The sequence below is a fragment of the Heptranchias perlo genome, chromosome 22, assembly GCF_035084215.1.
Source record: "Heptranchias perlo isolate sHepPer1 chromosome 22, sHepPer1.hap1, whole genome shotgun sequence".
NCBI classification, from domain to species: Eukaryota; Metazoa; Chordata; class Chondrichthyes; order Hexanchiformes; family Hexanchidae; genus Heptranchias; species Heptranchias perlo.
In genome coordinates, this window is record NC_090346.1 from 37,558,420 (window position 1) to 37,578,599 (window position 20,180).

Below are 20,180 nucleotides of genomic sequence, written 5' to 3' on the forward strand. Positions count from 1 at the left end.
TTTCATTAAAATATAAGCGTCGTTACATAAAAATTACATATGTGCCAGCCTTGGCTCAGTGAGTTCAAGCCTCACTCCAGAGATTTCAGCACATTATCTAGGCTGGCACTTCAATGCAATACTGTTGGAGGCACTTTCTTTTGGATTAGATGTTATAATCGAGGCCCTGTCTGCCCAGTCTACGCTGGCGCTCCGGCTACTGCCATTTTGGGTAGGGTCCCGAGAAGAGTAGTCGGGGCAACCGCTTGTAATAGAGAAATATATTTAATATACAAATCGGGGTCCTATGACATAGCTAAGACGGCGATTGCAATTTTGAGGTACAAATGGACGGAGCATGTGCCACGCGCACTCCACCCATTTGTGTTGGCGTTGAGTGGCCTAACTACCTGGAGGCTTCTCAAAAATCAAAAATGTTTAATTTTTCGTTCTGTGGGGCCAGGAGGAGCCTTCCCCAACTGGTGAGCTGCCTCAGAGTGCCAGCTCACCGGCTGCATGCAAATGAGGCCCGGACCTCAAAGTTACAACGGGCGGGTAGTAGGCGCGTCGACCCGCCGACTGTCCCTGTGTGCAAAAAGTTAAAAATCTACACCGATATTTTTATCCAAAGCTATTACACTGTTATCTGAAATCAGATTAAGCAGTTTAAGCATATAGGGGTTGATGTTGACTTTTGGGTGTCCAACTGATGGAGCACGCTGGTCGGTCGCCTGTGCCTACGACGAAGAGACGGTGGTGGTTTGGAGGCCCTGAGCTGTTACGAGCATCCCGTTAACAGCTTGCCAAATTAAGGCTAGCCAATAGCGGGTCACCCTGGAGCAGCAAGGCAAGTTCAGAGGGCGGGCAGCAGCCCAGATTTTTTTGTTGTGCCCCGCAGGAGTGTTCCTCTTTGGCTTTATCGCCCATGCACGACGCACGCTCCATCCGGTTCCAACCTAAAATGGCAGTCGGGGTCCTAAGACTACGATTTGCATACCAAAAGTGGCGTATCGCCTGAAAAAGGCAGGCGCGCTTTGGGCACCCAGCCCCATTCAAAATGGCACTGGCTACACTGACAGGGTTAACGAGGCAGTAAGGATACCAAGCCCATTTTGAAGCTGTTAACTCCACACTAACACCAGATGCAATAGGTTAAAATCACCCCTGTGCTGTGTACCCATTTTCCCAGAATGCACCAGTGCCATTTAGAAGTGGAACTGCTGGAATATTTTGCTTTCGCTTCTAGCAGTTTCTGTTCAGTTGTTCCTCAAAATTATTTGAAGAAAAGCCAGAGGAAAAATTTCAAAACTTTTTTCAGGTAAAATTTATATTGACTTTTTTTTTGCTAAATAGAGAGTTTGTGGGTGTGATTTTTAACGTTAGTGTGGTCATCACACCAAAAGTAACTCACTACTCCTCTGGCTGTTTACTCTCTGTGACAACAGTGACAATTGCCTTTAAGTTTACTGAGCTGCCTCAGTCCAAAGTATAACATATTGAAGCAAGGAGAAGGGAAAAAAATTTAATTCTAGGACTCAATATAAGAAAAAGAAAAATGTAAAATTATTTTTAAAATCTGAACTAGGCCAATGCTTGGAATTGGAATGTGTCACTACAGCTTCAAGTCCATACAGCAGTCAAAATATTACGATTTTAAAAAAAGGTAGTTCTTTCTTTTTATATTGTCATCGATTTAAAACATCACCCTAGTTCTGTCACTCGTTCCAGAAAAACATTCTAGTTTGGGCAAGAGGAATATGTATGGTAACTTAAAAATTTGAAATAATAAAACATGTATAAACTGTAACTTTTGCATTCCTAGACAGTTATTGCAAGCCCTGATTGCAGTGTGTTTAAATGTGATTCAACATCAGGCATCTAGCAGTTCCTGACCTGTTATGTTTTATCTGATTATTGATATCTGAATAGATCGGAACGAAAGAGTGGAATAGTGTCTTTCCCATTGAGCTGTGATCAGTGGCTTCTCGTACTATCAGATGAGCCCCTCTCAGTCTCTAATGAATCTTTTATGTTTTCCAGGGTTAAATCAGAAGCTATTGTGGCCATGAATAACAAAGATGGCAAAGAAGAGCTGGAGGATGTAAGTGTAAGTTCTGGATATTGTGTACTGGATTGTCAGTGCTCGCTCAGCTATATTGTACTGGTGTGGTTTAATGCAAATGCAGTGGAGACCACTGCAGATCTAGTCTGTATATTTATATTTGTCTCTTGTATAGGTCTTCATTCAGTCCCTTCATCTCCACACTGTTCTCCTGCGGCCATTCGGCAAGATGGTCTGGGCCTAGACTTTGCTGACCGGGATACTTCCCATCTCCTTACTTGATGAAGTGCCACACCACCATAATGTGTTTCTGTTAAGGCCTGATCAAATCTATTCATTGTGGGCCAGTTCAGTTTAAGTGCAAGTTAGGGCATGAGTCAAACTCTAGAGGGAGTCTCAAGTTTAATCATGAGAACTACTGGTTCCTTTGAGTGAGCATTCAGCAGCCTATCTGTAAAGTTATTTGGCCCTCTGGATGAGAGTCCGTACCGCTAGAGCTATTAGGCCCTGTTAATAGGATTTGCTGGTAGAGCTATTGAGCTTTGCTAATATTTAAGTTAGCGGAAACATTAAATTTTTCATTATAGTAATTTAAATATCTTTCAAAGCATTTGCAGCAGACTGTAACCTCATTTGTTGCTTCACACACTATTTAAAATATTTCGGGCACTGATTGTGTGAATGACTTGTACTAGCTTCGAGAAACTCTGACAATGAGGGGCAAAAGTGACACAATATCCTCAGTTGAAAAAGAGCATTCTGATTATTCGAAACCATCAAAGTTTGAACATTAAAAAAAATCTACTCAGCCAAGTTAGGAATACCTAAGATAGCTGTTTGCAATCAGCCAATTTTTGAGATCCAAGCATTCTAATTTCTGATCAGGAATGACTCCCAAGTGAGCCAGTATTTTGAATCCAGGTGTTCTAAATATGTCAGCTAGACTTAGGTACTTACCTGATAGGCGATTTTAAATGGGCTAGTGGTTAGTATACAGCCATTCTAAATAATTAGCTCAGAGGGCTTCTAGATGGGCCCTGAGTCAAGACCGACCCCTCCTAGGTATTCCTCTGGGCTGACTCCCCATTAGTCCACTATTGGGTTCAAGTTGTCTTGGTCATCAGGCTCAGGCTCAGGCTCACCTAGAATGGCTACCTAGGACAAGTATGCCACTTGGGTGCTGTTCTGCATTTGTTATATAGTCAATGCAATGGTGTTAGAAACAACTATTTGCATCAAGTACAAAAGTGCTGTAATTTACGCATACATCCTCCGTCCACCATATGTTGTTTGAAAGTCAGGCTTGTTCTATCTGCCCACCAACCCTATATAGGCAACTCATTGGGTGCATCACCCTTTAACTGACAATAGATGTCAGTCTTTAATACTTAAAAAAAAAACAACTCCAATCCAGACATTTTGCAGGGAACCAGTAATATCTACTATCTGGAAATAGCTTCTGCTACATTTGCTTTTTATCTCATTAAGTGGATACAATTATGTTAAGAACAGATCCCATTTACGACTATTCTTTGAAAAGTAAGTAAGATTTGTGGTTAAGAGATCCACTTGTAAATAAGCAGAGTGAGAAATTACCTCTGCAATTGTATTGAGGGCATTCAGCCAAATAGTCTACAATATAGACTGGGTATGGTAGTGTAGTGGTTATGTTTTTAAGGTCTGGACTAATAATCCAGAGAACATGAGTTCAAATCCCACCTTGGCAGTTTTAGAATTTGAATTCATTTTAAAAAAAAAAAATCAGGAAATAAAAGGCAGGTATCAGTAAAAGTGACTATGAAGCAGGAAGATTGTTGTAAAAACCTAACTGGTTGACTAATGTCCTTTAGGGAAGGAAACCTGTAATCCTCACCCGGTCTGGCCTATATGTGACTCCAGTTCTGCACCAATGTGATTGGCTCTTAGCTGCCGTCTGGAATGGCCTAGCAAGCCAGTCAGTTATATCAAAAAACCACGACAGCATTGTGGGAGCACCTTCACCACATTGACTGCAGCGGTCCAAGAAGAAGGCGGCCCACCACCACCTTCTCAGGGCAACTAGGGATGGGCAGTAAATGCTGGCCATTACCTTCTCAGGACAACTAGGGATGGGCAGCAAATGCTGGCCATTACCTTCTCAGGACAACTAGGGATGGGCAGTAAATGCTGGCCATTACCTTCTCAGGACAACTAGGGATGGGCAGTAAATGCTGGCCATTACCTTCTCAGGACAACTAGGGATGGGCAGCAAATGCTGGCCATTACCTTCTCAGGACAACTAGGGATGGGCAGTAAATGATGGCCATTATCTTCTCAGGGCAACTAGGGATGGGCAATAATTGCCAGCGATGCCCACATCCCAAGAATGAAAAAATATCTGAATAAGGATACGGGGTGTTGTCACTAATTCTGCATGTGGTTTTGGCCTGTACCGAAAGTGGTAACATTTGCCAATAGTTCCCTGTATAATGTGTCCAGCCTCATCTCATTTGTATTCTGAAATTGGATTGGCCAGCATTTTAAACTCAGGGACACTTAGGTTCATAATGATGTCATGAAGTCATACTAGATTCAGCCACAGGCAATGGGATGGGGTGGGGTATACACAGCACATTATGTATCGTTAATACTAAAAATTTCGATTAGAAACTTAAGAATTTTTAAGATGTTGCTGCAAAGCAACAAATAAATTTCTGTGAGCTGCTTCACCAAACTAAAGGTGGTGGATTGAAGGATTAGCAACTTGATGTTCAGTAATTGTAAACAATTTTACAACACCAAGTTATAGTCCAGCAATTTTATTTTAAATTCACAAGCTTTCGGAGGCTTCCTCCTTCGTCAGGTGAACGATGTGAAAATTTTCACATCGTTCACCTGACGAAGGAGGAAGCCTCCGAAAGCTTGTGAATTTAAAATAAAATTGCTGGACTATAACTTGGTGTTGTAAAATTGTTTACAATTGTCAACCCCAGTCCATCACCGGCATCTCCACATCATGATGTTCAGTAAAGCAGTGGATGTTAAAATAGTGCACGCATACTTGACCTTTTAAAAACAAATTGCTTCTGATGTGTTACACTGATCCTACTTAAGTTACAGTTTTCTTTCAGCTTTGGTTTATTCCATATTCTGCTGTTCTTCTCATTTGTTCTTGCGTCCCGAAAATGTGATTGCTCTCAGAGTTATTTATACATCTATCAATAAAAGTGAATACATTTCAGGTAGATTTGATTACTTGCCAGCACATTGTCAACTGAGTTTAATCCTGTCAGCTGGACTGTGACATTGTTAGTGTAAATCCTGGAGGAGACTGTGACCAATTTTCCTGCCCTTGCATCTGAAGGAAGGCTGTGAAAGGTGAGACTCTGATGATGTGAATGATAAAAGGGGGAAAACAACAACAGGGCTCCCTGGGGTGGAGTTGCCAAATGAAGGTCCACAGGGAAGGAGGTGAATGTCAGAAAATGAGTCAACCACGGCAACTAACACTTGCCTCCTGGCCATTTTAATGCACTTTCTAGCAGCTGGCTAGAGAGTTTTGCCAGGGGTGTGGTAGGAGATCATCTGTCATTCCTTCCAGCGGCACAAGAAGACATAAAACATAGGGGAAAGGTGACAAAGAGAATAACTAGTTCAAGAAGGTTCTGCAGTTGCACTGCTTCCTGCTACAGTCATTGTTGCTTAATGTTCATAAACTGGATTCCAGTGGCACTTGAGGAAGACGCCGCTTGTTCTGTTGAATGTGTTAATGTCACTTTACCCCTGTAATAAAGTATATAAGAGTGCTGGTTTTTATCTGTTCTGGTGAAGCAATGCTTCCATAACCTACAGGATGACGTACAGGTGGCGCAGAGACGGCGCTTCACACGGGTGGAGATGGCACGGGTGCTGATGGAACGCAATCAATACAAGGAGAGGCTGATGGAGCTGCAGGAGGCTGTCAGGTGGACTGAAATGATCAGGTGGGAAGGTGTACACCATCTAATAGAACAGAGAAGAATGTGTTGTACAGAGTCTCTGTGGTGGCATTACCTTCATTCTTGTCCCAGCACTGTGTCCTGTCTTTTTTTATGACCATCAAAGATAAAGTGGTGCAATGCATGCCTGGACCTGGTTGACATATGGCCAAACCTCACTGAACATCCCTAATCTGCTTACTGTGTGTTAATAATGTTGATGTCTAGGCATTTCTTTTTTCTTTATATCTCACATTTTTCTTTTAGTACTGATTGATTCACAATATATTGAAATCAATAGTGATGTGACAACTTGATAAATAGATTGGGGGTAAAATTGGTCTACACCAGTAATGCGAAACGGGCTCATAACAAATCAGCAGCCAGTTTTACACCACACCAATTTTGCTTTCCAATGAAAAATAAAATCATTGTGGTGTAAAACGGGCTGCCGATTTGCTACGAGCCCATTTTGCACCACTGCTGTAGACCAATTTCACCTTCAGTGACTTCCTTTCCTCCTGAGGCTTCCTAAATAATGTACATGAACTAAACAGAGATCTTTTACCAAACCTTCTTCCATTTGACCCAATATGTAATGGATTCTACTGAGGTTAATTTACATCGAGTTCCAGGTATTACGGATAGGAAACACACCCAAAATATAGAAATAGTGGAACTTTTGGGGATTAGTGACCACATCAGTCAGCACCAGAAAGGACAAACACTTTAAAAAGGAAAATTTCAAAGGAGTGAGAGTGAACCCAGGAGAAATTAGCTGGAAAAGGGTATCACAATTGGGAAGAAATTGAACTTTTAAAATCATAATGTTGAACAATGCAAGATAAATATACACCCAAGAGAAACAAATGTAAATTAAATAGACCTCCCAAGATAGGTGGATAGGCAATAAAAGTAGGAGTAAGAGAGGAAATCATCGTGCCTGTTAAACCTTGATCCCTTTGAGTATGTTACAGTTAAGTAGACAGTGCAACTTTGATATAGTTATTTGGACTTTCAGAAGGCCTTTGACAAAGTGCCACATGAAAAATTACTATTTAAACTAAAAGCCAATCCAAGGTAGAATGTGGGATTGGATGCAAATTTGGTTAATAGAAAACTCAGAATACTTGTGAGAGGAATAATCTCAGTATGGGGAAAGTGTTGAGTGGGATCCTACAGGTTGCTGCTGGGACCCTTGTTGCTTCTAATCGATATTAATGAACTGGATATCAAAACTAAATATAAGATTGCAAATTGGCTGACATTACCAAAATACGGAGAGAGGTAGGAACAGTGGGACAGCACGATTTACAGACTGATAAGCAATGCAATTGCTAAGATAAATGGCAGAAGAAATTCAACATTGATAAATGTAAGGTATTAAATATTGATTGTAAGAATAAACATCATAGTATGCATTAATTGACAGAGGGAGACAGAAGAGGACCAAGCATAGTGGTTTAATCATCATTTCAATGTCTGGACAATGTGGCGAGCAATTGAGAAAGCCAAAATGTTGGGATATATTGCCAGAACTGTGAAGTCCAAATCTCTGGAAGTTACACTAGGGCTCTACAATGCACTGGTCAGACCTCATTTGTGGAATGGGCTTCATTTCTGGTCAACACACTACTAAAGCATTTATAGTCATTGGAGAGGATGTAGAGAAGAGCAGTACGACTGATTCCAGCTGTAAAGGCCATGAGCTATAAGGAAAGATTGGAGAACTTTCTCCTTTTCAGATTATAGAAGTTAGAGTTAAAAGGGTGGGGGACATAATATTAAATGAGATATGTAAGGTAAACCATGAATATGTATTCAAAATAAGCCAGAAAATCTAGACCAGATATCATACATTTTAATTAGTGAGAAATAGTTTTATAAAAGGTATTAGTAATAATTTCTTCACTGAGAATGAAATAATGTTTGGAAGAATCTGTCAGCTGAAACAGCAGAGGCAGAAACATTGGACAGACAGACAGAAACTGTACAGTTTTTTGGTCTCTTTATCTCCTTGGAGGCGGTGCAACAAAGGTTCACTAGATTGATTCCTGTGATGAGAGGGTTGTCCTATGAGGAGAAATTGAGTAGAATGGGCCTATACTCTCTGGAGTTTAGAAGAATGAGAGGTGATCTCATTGAAACATACAAGATTCTGAGGGGCCTTGACGGAGATTGTTTCCCATAGCTGGAGAGTCTAGAACTAGGGGGCATAGTCTCAGGATAAGGGGTCGGCCATTTAAGATTGGGATGAGGAGGAATTTCTTCACTTAGAGGGTTGTGAATCTTTGGAATTCTCTACCCCAGAGGGCTGTGGATGCTGAGTTGTTGAATATGTTCAAGGCTGAGATAGATAGATTTTTGGACTTTAGGGGACTCCAGGGATATGGGGATCAGACAGGAAAGTGGAGTTGAGATCGAAGATCAGCCATGATCTTATTGAATGGCGGAGCAGGCTCGAGGGGCTGTATGGCCTACTCCTGCTCCTATTTCTTATGTTCTTATTAGGAACATTCAAAGTGAGGCTGGATGCTGGTGGAAGAGTTAAAGTACCAGGAGGATGAGCTGTGATGGACTTGACGATCCGGATTCTTTCCCCTCAGTCTGGTTCAGTAATAACTGAAGTCGAATACATTTTAAAGTCCAACACATCTTTAATAGCAGGGTTCTTAGTCTGCAGCATTGACTTGGACTCCTGATAGAGTCCCTCTATGCTGGCAGAGCAAGAACAAAAACATACAGAAATCCACACGTTTTTATACAGATGAATAGGGTTGGAACATACTTAACGAGGGTCAACACCAATCATAAGCCGGGCATAGGTTGCCATGCGAGGTTACATTATTTCCGACCAATCATAAATCGTCCATGTGCTGATCATGCTGCTGTTAGACATCAAAGGGGATAACTTCCTCACTTTCCAACTTGGAATGTTCTTCCCTGTTCCTTCTGTTCCTTATCTCCCAACCTGGAATGTCTTTCAACTTTGGCTAAGCTCGTTACCTATATTGATCTGCCATAAACATGGAGACATTCAGACCAGTCCTTGACTCACATCAAAGACCTATCATTGATAAGACAATGCAGGCCTGCTGACTAAGCAAACATATGGCCCAGCAGGAGGGCCAGGCCACTTGTATCAATCTCAGTTACTAACTAATTAACCCTTTCTAACCATTTTGCATTCTGCTTCTTTGCCACGTAGGCATTTTAATATTTTACCGAAAACTGACCACGTAGGGATTCTCATTCCCCCCTTTTATCATTTTATGATAACCAATTATTACGGTGCTCACTGGTTCTGCAGCGCAGCAACATTTAAGTAAGCAATAAACTATAAGAATTATAACAATGAATATGACTAGCCCTTGAACTAGAGAAGTCCCAATAGAACACAGACATGTTTCATCAATACGCCTTTGTATCTTATCTGTTCTCAGGAACAGACTCCTTCTAAACATCTCTCAAGTAAGTTGCGAATGTCCTTGGTCAGCTAAACCTATTCATGTTAGTTTGAAAAGGCTAACATAGTCAAATATCCCATGGTGCTTTATATTTTGTTTCCAGCCTAACTAGACTGAATGGTACCTTTCAGACCATTTTACACCTGTGAATTGGTGCCCTCCCCATTATATCCCTTAATCCAAATTCTCCCTACAATATCCTGTTAGATGCTGTACCTCATCTTAACCAGGTTCCCTTCGTGTTGGCCACCAGTCCGGGTGGAAGAGAGGCAGAGCATCTGATAATCCTATCAAACTATAATTGTCTTCCCTTTTACATGCACCTTACCCCAGCGGGTGCTACTCCCGGTACCATTAAGATGTGTTCTTAGTTGAAACCACAGAGACAATGGGGACATTCTCACCCAGGCTCTGTTTTACTATCTTTGCCAAACCCTTCATCCTCTGCTTACATTTATTACATGCAATGAAAATCAAGAAGCACATTACAACAAACTGCACTACGACTAATACATATGAAACTAATCTAATCCAAGGATGGATCTGCATATTCAGTCCCAAATTCCAGGGGTCATTTCACCAGGTGGTGACTTTAATTTGGTCAATGTCATGCTTAATGTTGTTATTGTCCTGTTGTAGGTTATAATAAACCTTCTGGGAGAGGCGTATCTCCATTCGCAATGCTTCCAAGTATTTAGGCAACAGGGGTGTCAGATACCCAAATGTGTCCTGATATGCTTTTAAGTCCTTTCTGACATTCTCAGAAACTTGTACGGTGGTGAGGTTATGCCGGTGTATCTCTACCAGTTCCTTGGGTCCAATCCGAACCAGGACTTCAGAAATGGAGTAGAATTCTGGACTTAAAATATCACAAGTTAGATTGGCATATTTAAACGTTTTCAAATTAGTTGTAACACAGTATTCGCCCTCTCCGGCATATACCACTTAAGTGGGTTTTAGATCCGCCTCTAGGACCTCCATGGTACAGTTAATATCCTGATTGGTACCGGTATTATTAAACCCACACTGTGCTTCTAGGCTGTGTCCAACACTATGTGGACACACAGTGACAGCATGTCTAGTAACACATCCCTTTAATTTTGTTCCAGCCAATCAGCTTAAATCTACGTCCACTAGTTCTTGAACCCTCTGCTAGGGGAAACAGGTACTTCCAGTCTACTGTATCTGGGCCCCTCATAATCTTGTAATTTTGTATCCATCGTGCGGATATCTTCTAAATATTGTTTCTCCCAATTTTATTGTTAACTGATGGGAACCTAACCCGGAATTTTGGAAATCCAAATTACTGTGTCCCTTTTTACTTTAATTTCAGTCCTTTTGATTGATACCAGTGTTTCCTGACTGTTTCATTAATTAGTTGGTTTCTCTATGGACCATGTGTCAGTGCCTTGTTAAAAAGGATTTCTCACTCGCCTGGACCACATTAACCATTTTCCTGTTGTGCTGTTGTCAAGTAACTGAGCCTGTCTGAGACTCATTCTTCACTGTATCTTCTTCATGTATCTCCACATACTAGCAGCATCTCATAGGAATGAGCTTAGTGTTCTTGGATATTAACTTTCTGCTGGCCAGTCTCTTCTTCCTCATGGTATTTCCGAACATTTTCCATGGCACACATCATATGTCCTGTAGGATTCAGTCCTGTAAAAGCAACTGGTTTGTTTAAAGAGTGGTTGCAATAGCTCACCAGGCCATAGGCCTTTGTAATCATGTTCTTCATCCTGATCTCCATTTCAGATGATGGCAACATACATTTGTATCTTTTATGTCCACTGTAGCCACTCTTAGGTTTTCAGGTTATCTTATCAAAAAGATCAGGGGTGTCTAGAGTGCTTATCTCCCCCTGCATGGTCCCGATGTCAGGGTAGTGGCCAGGCTATTGAGTGTAGTTTTCTCATTATTCATTATAGGCAAGGACACAAATATCTCCACGAGAAAGCTATCAATTTACTATTCTCAACTACACTTTCCTGACTTCCACTAGATTGTGTATTTATGCCAGATTGATTTTTTATCATGCCCAATTCAATGACTTTAGAGAAATTCCCATATCTCCCCACCTCGAGCATTCTGTCTCGGAAGACAACAAATAGGCTAAAACAAAACAAATCAAAATGTTTTCAAAAGAAGAGAATCAGGTTGATATCACCACGCTGTGACATTTGGTATCCGCTGATGTCTGCAGCTAAAGTCTTAAATCTTTAACACCACTGGATCGTTTCCTGCACCAAATTTCTCCAGCAAAGGTTGCACCGTAACTTTGTAACTACTCTGAGTAATCCTGCACCATCAACACTCACGTGGTCCCAAAAAAAAACCAGGGTCACCTGTTTTAAAAGAAACACAGAAAATCCATTGCGGCTCTTCTTGAGAGCCCAAGTGATTAATTTGTCAAATCTTCATTTATTATTTATTTATCCAAAGGCATAATCCCTATACCCAAAACAAATTTAGAAAACAAAACAGGAGAGAGAATTTGCCGAGTTCCACTCTCTCCCTCTCTCTGAAGCACGCAGCCTGTGTGAAATAAACACTGTCTCTTCCACATACAGATGTACGCAGGGCTGCAGACTGGAATTTCTAACTCCAAGTCCGAATCTCTGTGTTTTCAAGATGTAACCACATTAAGCAGATATCATTAGCAGCCGCCTGCTAAGATACGTTATATTCCTCTTTTATTAATTTATTAATGGTTTGGGCATGTGTTTCTAGCACTGTAGCTATCCTTTGCAAATATATGGTCAGCATTTGATCCTCAGACAATTCCTTATCTGTATTTTCATTTATCTTTTAATACATCTTTAATGCGAGACCCTAAATCTCTGACCTTTTGATCTAATGTTGTCAAATCAATGGTGTTAACAACTGAGGCAAAGGCAGTTGCTATATCACTTATCACAGATCTTTACGTCCCCATATTTGCCTATCTCTTTTTACGATGTCCACCTCCATTCCATGTCGCTCTTTGTTTTAACACTTGAGTTAGGAGGTGTTGATCTAATTGTTGAGTTTTCTTAGCAGTCTCAATGCGAGTTATATAATTTGTCAGGGAAGGTCTCCCCTCTTTGGTCAGATCTTGTATTCTACTATTAATTTCAAATAAAATTGAACAGCCCCAGAACTTGTCAAAACTTCCTTATCATACTGTGGCAGGGTAAAACTGATAGGCGTTTAGTACCCTGTGTCAGTACATAGCTCAAGTAATGGACTTCCAATTGTCTAACCTATGCTTCCTTTTCATATGATTTGTTTTACATTCCTTTCTTATCAATTTTTCACTGTAGCGTGAAAACTTATATCTCAGTCAATTGTAGCCTTTGGCATTTCCGAGTGATTGGGACAATTTTATTAATACAACCTATACCAATTGTTACCTCATGTTCACCTGTGTTCTGGGCAAGCCTCAGACAGTTCTCAACCGACTGGGTCATTTCTATCTGTTTGAACTGGTCTTGGCATGACAGTCTGGCTTCTTGGGATGGAAGGGGTTAACATTAACTTGCTCTTGTGGTCGGAGTAACTTGATCCTTCTCCCTTTTGAGATTAAGTTCCCACCTTCAAAATTTCTCTTCACACAGGTTTGACTGATTTGTTTACTTCTCACATTTGTGGATTGCTTTATACTATATTTTTGCACACTATTTTTTTACATACTTTTAGTGGATGTGATTATAATCAACGCTGCGAGCTGTTCCAGCTTTCCGACTTTTCCTATCACAGTGATACCAGATAGTTTTTTAATGTATCCCGTTAATTTTTAACCTCTTTTTAAACCACAGCCAATCACAAAATAAACATTCAAAATGCCAATTTTTTGAAGATCCCATGTCTAGAATTTAACATGCCCACACTTTATAAGAACCAGAATTTAATAGGTCACTTAACCTCAATAACTCCAATTTTAATTCGGCAGTATCAGAATTAAACACACGACAAGACAGATACATTACACAAAGGAAGAAAACACGTAAGACACAGTAAGAAGGGGGCGTGGCCCACAACACCGACAAAAAAAACACTGATCAAGACAGGCTTTTTAAAGGGACAGTACACTTAAACAACAAAACCTTTCTTTTTCGGGTCTCTGTCTTTTAAACATTTGTCTAGTCACTTAATTCTATCCATATTTTTTTACAGTACTGTCTCCATAAAGCAATTTGTTCTTTGGCTGAGGTACCTCTGTTATTTTCCAAATTAATTCCTGAGCCTTTTTTCGGCATCTAAGTTTTATCAATAGTTCCTGTTTATATCCAATCACCAGGAACTTAAACCCTGACTACCCTCAGTGATATTAACCACTGACCTACCGCTTACAAGTTATTCCCTCAGTGATATTCGACCACTGACCTCTTCCTGCTATTTCTGTGTATTCGCCAGACTGACCTGAATCTTGTAAGGACACCACGCGAGTGTTAGCGATTGGACGATTCATCGGCAGACTGACGGATTGGAGGAAAACCGACGTAGTAAATTAAGACTACTTACATCGGGGCGCCATTTCCTTCCTCCGTGTCTGAGACAATCCGCCTCTTACTCCGCGAACTCTCGGTGAACGACCGTTACGATCCCACTTCTGACACCAAATGACGATCCGGATTCTTTCCCCTCAGTCTGGTTCAGTAATAACTGAAGTCGAATACATTTTAAAGTCCAACACATCTTTAATAGCAGGGTTCTTAGTCTGCAGCATTGACTTGGACTCCTGATAGAGTCCCTCTATGCTGGCAGAGCAAGAACGGCAGAGCAAGAACAAAAACATACAGAAATCCACACGTTTTTATACAGATGAATAGGGTTGGAACATACTTAACGAGGGTCAACACCAATCATAAGCCGGGCATAGGTTGCCATGCGAGGTTACATTATTTCCGACCAATCATAAATCGTCCATGTGCTGATCATGCTGCTGTTAGACATCAAAGGGGATAACTTCCTCACTTTCCAACTTGGAATGTTCTTCCCTGTTCCTTCTGTTCCTTATCTCCCAACCTGGAATGTCTTTCAACTTTGGCTAAGCTCGTTACCTATATTGATCTGCCATAAACATGGAGACATTCAGACCAGTCCTTGACTCACATCAAAGACCTATCATTGATAAGACAATGCAGGCCTGCTGACTAAGCAAACATATGGCCCAGCAGGAGGGCCAGGCCACTTGTATCAATCTCAGTTACTAACTAATTAACCCTTTCTAACCATTTTGCATTCTGCTTCTTTGCCACGTAGGCATTTTAATATTTTACCGAAAACTGACCACGTAGGGATTCTCATTCTGAAGAGCCTTTTATCATCCATGACTTTTCTTATGTCTATTGTGTTCAGCTTGGTTTGTTCATATCTAACTAAAGTCAGGCCTCTATTTTACTGGAGGTGGGGGATTGCCGAGAGCCATGCATGACATTCTGTAAGGAGTCCATCCCTCAGTACAAATCTTTCAATTTCAGCTTTCATAAATCAGAGATCAATGACTCTATAAACTGTGGAGGGCAAAGGGTTAGGCTGCCAGTGTAGTGTGTTGAAAACCTAACAATGATGCTGGTATGAGTTCAGGGCTGTAGGGTCTAACTATGCTGGCAGTTTAGCACTTCAAGGTCTAACATTAACAGTGCAGTTAACACCATTGTGCAGTTTAGTCGGTGTAATTGAGGTTGAAGGATAATTTAAGTGGGTGTAGCAGTCAGCAGTGATTTGGTAATTAGCACTAACAATGGCTAACATGGCACTTTGGGCTGGCATTTCAGGCTGCCATGGTATTTTGGGCTGACTTGGCAATTTGGATTGAAATGGCAGTTCAGTTTGGTGCAGTAGTTTGAGCTGCCTTGGGAATTAAGGCTGACACTGCAGTGTTTTTGGCTGTAATAGCATTCTTGGTCTGAGCTAAACCAATGTTTTAAATATATTACCAGCAGATTTGAAGGACCAAGTTTCGTCTGATCAGCAGCAGTCCATCTACTTGACAGCAAACTTGCTTTTAAGCAAGCTGTCATTTGACCAAATGGGACAATGTATGTACAATGTGTCATTTGCTGTTTTATTTTTAATATTTATTAGAGCTTCTCGAGAGTATCCAACAATCCCGGAGAAGAAAAAGTCAGGCATCTGGCAGTTGTAAGTACTTTTATATCAGAGATTAGTGCTGTGAACAGATTTTAAAAATCCATGAAATGTATGTTTTGTTAAATAATTAAAAAAAAATTAAATTATATTTCAATGAGTAATATTTCCAAGGTAAATAAAATGTCACTGTTTTTCGATTGATGTGAACACACGCCTATGCTACCGAAAGGGCAGGCGGACAGCTTGCTCTCAGATCTCTTGCCATTGTCTCCTTTGGCTGATTGCTAGGAGATGTGAGTTACCATCCAGGCTGGATTATGCTTTGTGAATTTCCCTCCCACTGCTGGGAGATGCTATAGCTTCCATTCACAGGCGTATGATTTAAATCTGGTTCTTACCTAATAAATCTCCTTTAGTATGACAATTCAAACAAGGTTGGAGACAGAGAATAGGGATGAAGGGAACATTCTCTGATTGGCAGGATGTGACAAGTGGTGTTCTCCAGTGAACTGTACCGGGGCCTCAGCTTTTTACCATAAATATTAATGACTTGGATGAAGGAATAGAGAGTTGTATATCCAAATTTGCAGATGACACTAAGTTAGGAGGCATAGTAAGTTGTGTAGATGGAAGCAGGGAATTACAAAGGGACAGACAGACTAAGTGAGTGAAAAAAACTATGGTAGATGCAGCTCAACGTGGGGCAGCGTGAGTTCATCCACTTAGGATCCGAAAAAGACAAATTGGAATATTTCTTAATGGTGAGAGACGAGGAGATGTGGAGGATCAAAGGGATTTAGGTGTCCGTGTACACAAATCACTAAAGCTAGTGCACAGGTACAAAAAGTAATCTAAAAGACTAAGGGAATGTTGGCCTTCATCTCAAGGGGTTTGGAATTCAAAAGTGAGGAAGTGATGCTTCAGTTGTACAGAGTGGTTGGTCAGACCCCATCTGAAGTACAGCGTTCAGTTTTGGCACTGAACCTCAGGAAGGATATATTGGCCTTGGAGGGGGTGCAATGCAGATTCACCAGAATGATACCGGGGCTAAAAGGGTTAAGTTTATGAGGACAAGTTGCATAAACTAGGCTTGTATTCCCTTGAATATGGAAGCTTAAGAGGTGATCTAATTGAAGTGTTTAAGATGATTAAAGCATTTGATAGGGTAGATAGAGAGAAACTATTTCCTCTGGTGGGAGAGTCCAGAACAATCTAAAAAATTAGAGCTAGGCCGTTCAGGGATGATGCCAGAAAACACTTCTTCATGCAAAGGGTAGTGGAAATCTGGAATTCTCTTCTCACCAAAAAAAAAGCTGTTGCGGCTAGGTCAATTGAAAATTTCAAAACTGAGATTGATAAGATTTTTGTTAGGCAAGGGTATTAAGGGTCATGGAACTAAGGTGGGTAGATGGAGTTAAGATGCAGATCAACCGTGATCTAATTGAATGGCAGAACAGGCTCGAGGGGCTGAATGGCCTACTCCTGTTCCTATATTCCTATCAATGACACCAGGGCTGAAGGGGGTTAAATTATGAGGACTGGTTGCATAAACTTGGTTTGTATTCCCTTGAATCCAAAAAGTTGAGGGATGATCTAATCGAGGTGTTTAAAATGATAAAGGGATTCGATAGGGTAGATATAGAGAAACTACTTCCTCTGGTGGAGGAACCCAGAACAAGGAAGCATCATCTTAACATTAGAGCTTAGGTTATTTAGGAGTGAAATCAAGAAGCACTTTTTCACACAAAGGGTAGTGGAAATCTGGAAATCTGGAACTCTCCCCCAAAAAGCTGTGGTTGCTGGGTCAATTGAAACTTTCAAGACACAGATTGATAGATTTTTGTTAGGTAGGTGTATTAAGGGACATGGAGCAAAGACGGGTAAATGGAGTTGAGGTATAGATCAGCCATGATCTAATTGAATGGCGAAACAGACTCAAAGGGCTGCATGGCCTATGTTTATTAGTTCAATCTCAGTACTGAAACGTGTTAACACACTCCAGCTGTTTTTATATAAGAGAGGCAACTGGAGTTTGTGGGGAAGGGGAGAGAGGAGTTTTTTTTTCATTTTTGAAAGTTTATTGTCCTTTCTGTCTGTGGCAAGTGTCATGGTAGACAGTGACAAGCGGCATACTTCTTTATTGATTTCTGTGACTTGAACTAACATGGTATTTTGTTGCATGATTTAAATTGCAGTGCTTCAGGGTTTTATTTCATAGCATGTTACAGGTGAATAGTATGCCGTTAAATTATTATCCAGAAATACTCTTGTTTTGCTGGGTTTTAATATGGTTATGTCTTATATATGCATATATGAAAATAATAAACTCTTAAATAACTACTGAGGTATAGATCAGCCATGATCTAATTGCAATAGGAAACTACAGTGAAACCTGTACAAGGAGACACCTCCAAAAAAGGGACAGTCATTGACATTCCCAAATAATTTGCTATACATACAATGACCACTTTGAAAATAGGAACACCTGCAAATAAAGGACACCTGATGCAAGTCCCTTAGGCATCCCTAATTTACGGGTTTCACTGTAGTACTTAATTCTCTTCCTTACTGTCACTTTTTTTTTCTTTTCCTCCAGTTTCAGCCGTCTCTTCAGCTCTTCTCCTGCTCCCCAGCCAACTAAGAGGCCCCCTGTCCTTCATTATGCTGCCCCCAACACCTATGGCTCATCTGGCTTCACCAAGTGCCGAAGCCGCACCATGTCCCAGTTATCTACTGCAGACAGATCACGTGCCATTGACTTCCAGCCTGAGGAGTAAGTAACAGCCTAAGAGGTATAGCCTGCCCCACATGCACAGCACCCACATGCAGCCTGCTCCCATGGCACAGGGTTAACACAGTTTGTGATTTTCATATGTTTAGGCTTAATTTCATTATCTTTGCTGTTTTATTTCCATTATTCATTTGCTTTGCTAGTTATTTATTTTGGTCCTCTTTCGTTTGTAATAATTGGTTACTGTCAAAGAAAGGTTGTTTGCAAAAGTCATGCTGCCATTTATCTTTCTTTTCTTAAAGAGGGGAGTCTTAGCATCAGGACTTGGGTTGAAGAAGGAATCTCACTCTCAGGACTTTTTTTTCTCTAAAGAGGGGTCTTAGTAACAGAATACCTTTCGAGAATTAGTGCTTTTAAAAAAAAAAGTCATGAAATGTATTTTTTGTTGAGATTTTGATATATTTTTGGGTACTGATATTCATGAGGGAACCTGAGCCAGATACTGAGCCAGACAGTGTGAAGGAACTGCATTAATATCCATCTGGGATGCAGTCATTAACTAGGCATGTTAATTCAACCCCTCCTCATACTGTCAGCCTCAGCAAGTCCTCCCAACCAGTTTGCCTGATGTAAACAGCAGTCCTTTCATTAAACAGGAATATTAAAAAAGAAACATAGAAATCAAATCATGAAAAGAGGGAGGATGTTAAAAGTTAATCTGAATTTGTTTGTATAAGTCAATTCTAAAAAGGAGCTCTGATTGGGAAATTTCTTCTTTAAATAGAACTAGAAACCAGGCTTTAGATTAAGGGGCAGGAAGGAACGAATATTTCACAAACTGTTTCGAAGATGTAATTCTCCAAAATGCTTGTGAATCCTTCGGTATTGCACATGGGGACATATGGTGATAGTTAAATGGACTCCTATTTGTGTTTATTTTCCTCTGATTGATAATATGAGTAAAACAGTTGGTATTTGGAAATTTCTGTTTTTATTTTTACTCACATCTTTTTGTTTAATGGATTTATTTTTGTGGATAGATATAAACAAATAGATTGATGTTAAACCATATTCATTAATCACTGTCTGTAACTCTGTAGGACACCCAAACTTCACCAATGTAGTACATGCTAACCCCAAAATAAAAAATCTTAACTCAGGGATTAATAGAGTGAGTTATAAAATAGTGGGGAATATATACTGATTATGGTGCATAGCATGTATAGTTAGTATGCAGTGTATATAGAGTGCACAGTGGTATAGTGTAAATATAATATATATACTGCATAGGTATTTTACAGCAAATAATCTTGATGGTATTGTAATAATGTTTAATTTTTAAGGTTGTGTGGGATTGTAAGATTGTCATTTGAATCAGGATAATCAAGAGACCTATAGAAAGAATCATAGAAAGGTTACAGCATGGAAGGAGGCCATTCGGCCCATTGAGTCCACGCCAGCTCTATGCAAGAGCAATCCAGCTAGTCCCACTCCCCCGCTTTTCCCCCGTAGCCCTGCAAATGTTTTCCTTTCACGTACTTATCCAGTTCCCTTTTGAAGGCCATTATTGAATCTGCCTTCACCACCTCCTCGGGCAGTGAATTCCAGATCCTAACCACTTGCTGTGTAAAAAAGTTTTTCCTCAGGAACTGGGCAAATAAATTACACATTAATGTGTAATTTTGGAAGTAATGCATTTTGATGCATTACTGAAGTATAGAAGAGCCAATTATTGTCTATAACTATGGTATAGAAGCATAGGAGCTGTCATTACTGCTTCTTAACCCGCCCCAAAAAGTTGATCTTCCAAAAAACCCTGGAAAAAATACCACGGTTGATTTTATAGCAAAGTGTAATTGCATTAAGCAGGATAAAGTGAGATAAAGGTCTTGTATCACGTTGACCAA

General features: G+C 40.4%; 1 protein-coding gene across 9 annotated transcripts in view; it reads left to right on the forward strand.

The window, feature by feature from the left end:
* The window catches only part of mapk8ip3 (mitogen-activated protein kinase 8 interacting protein 3), a 175,697-nt gene that overhangs the window by 102,516 nt on the left and 53,001 nt on the right, over positions 1 to 20,180 (forward strand). For 5 of the 9 annotated variants that reach the window (XM_068003295.1, XM_068003299.1, XM_068003300.1 and 2 more), the window contains exons 11-14: positions 2,020 to 2,086; positions 5,852 to 6,003; positions 15,537 to 15,593; positions 18,139 to 18,315. In XM_068003295.1, the coding sequence (XP_067859396.1) occupies positions 2,020 to 2,086; positions 5,852 to 6,003; positions 15,537 to 15,593; positions 18,139 to 18,315 (453 nt within the window). The remainder of the gene's footprint in view (positions 1 to 2,019; positions 2,087 to 5,851; positions 6,004 to 15,536; positions 15,594 to 18,138; positions 18,316 to 20,180) is intronic. The other 4 variants (XM_068003298.1, XM_068003302.1, XM_068003301.1 and 1 more) reach the window with 2 other exon arrangements.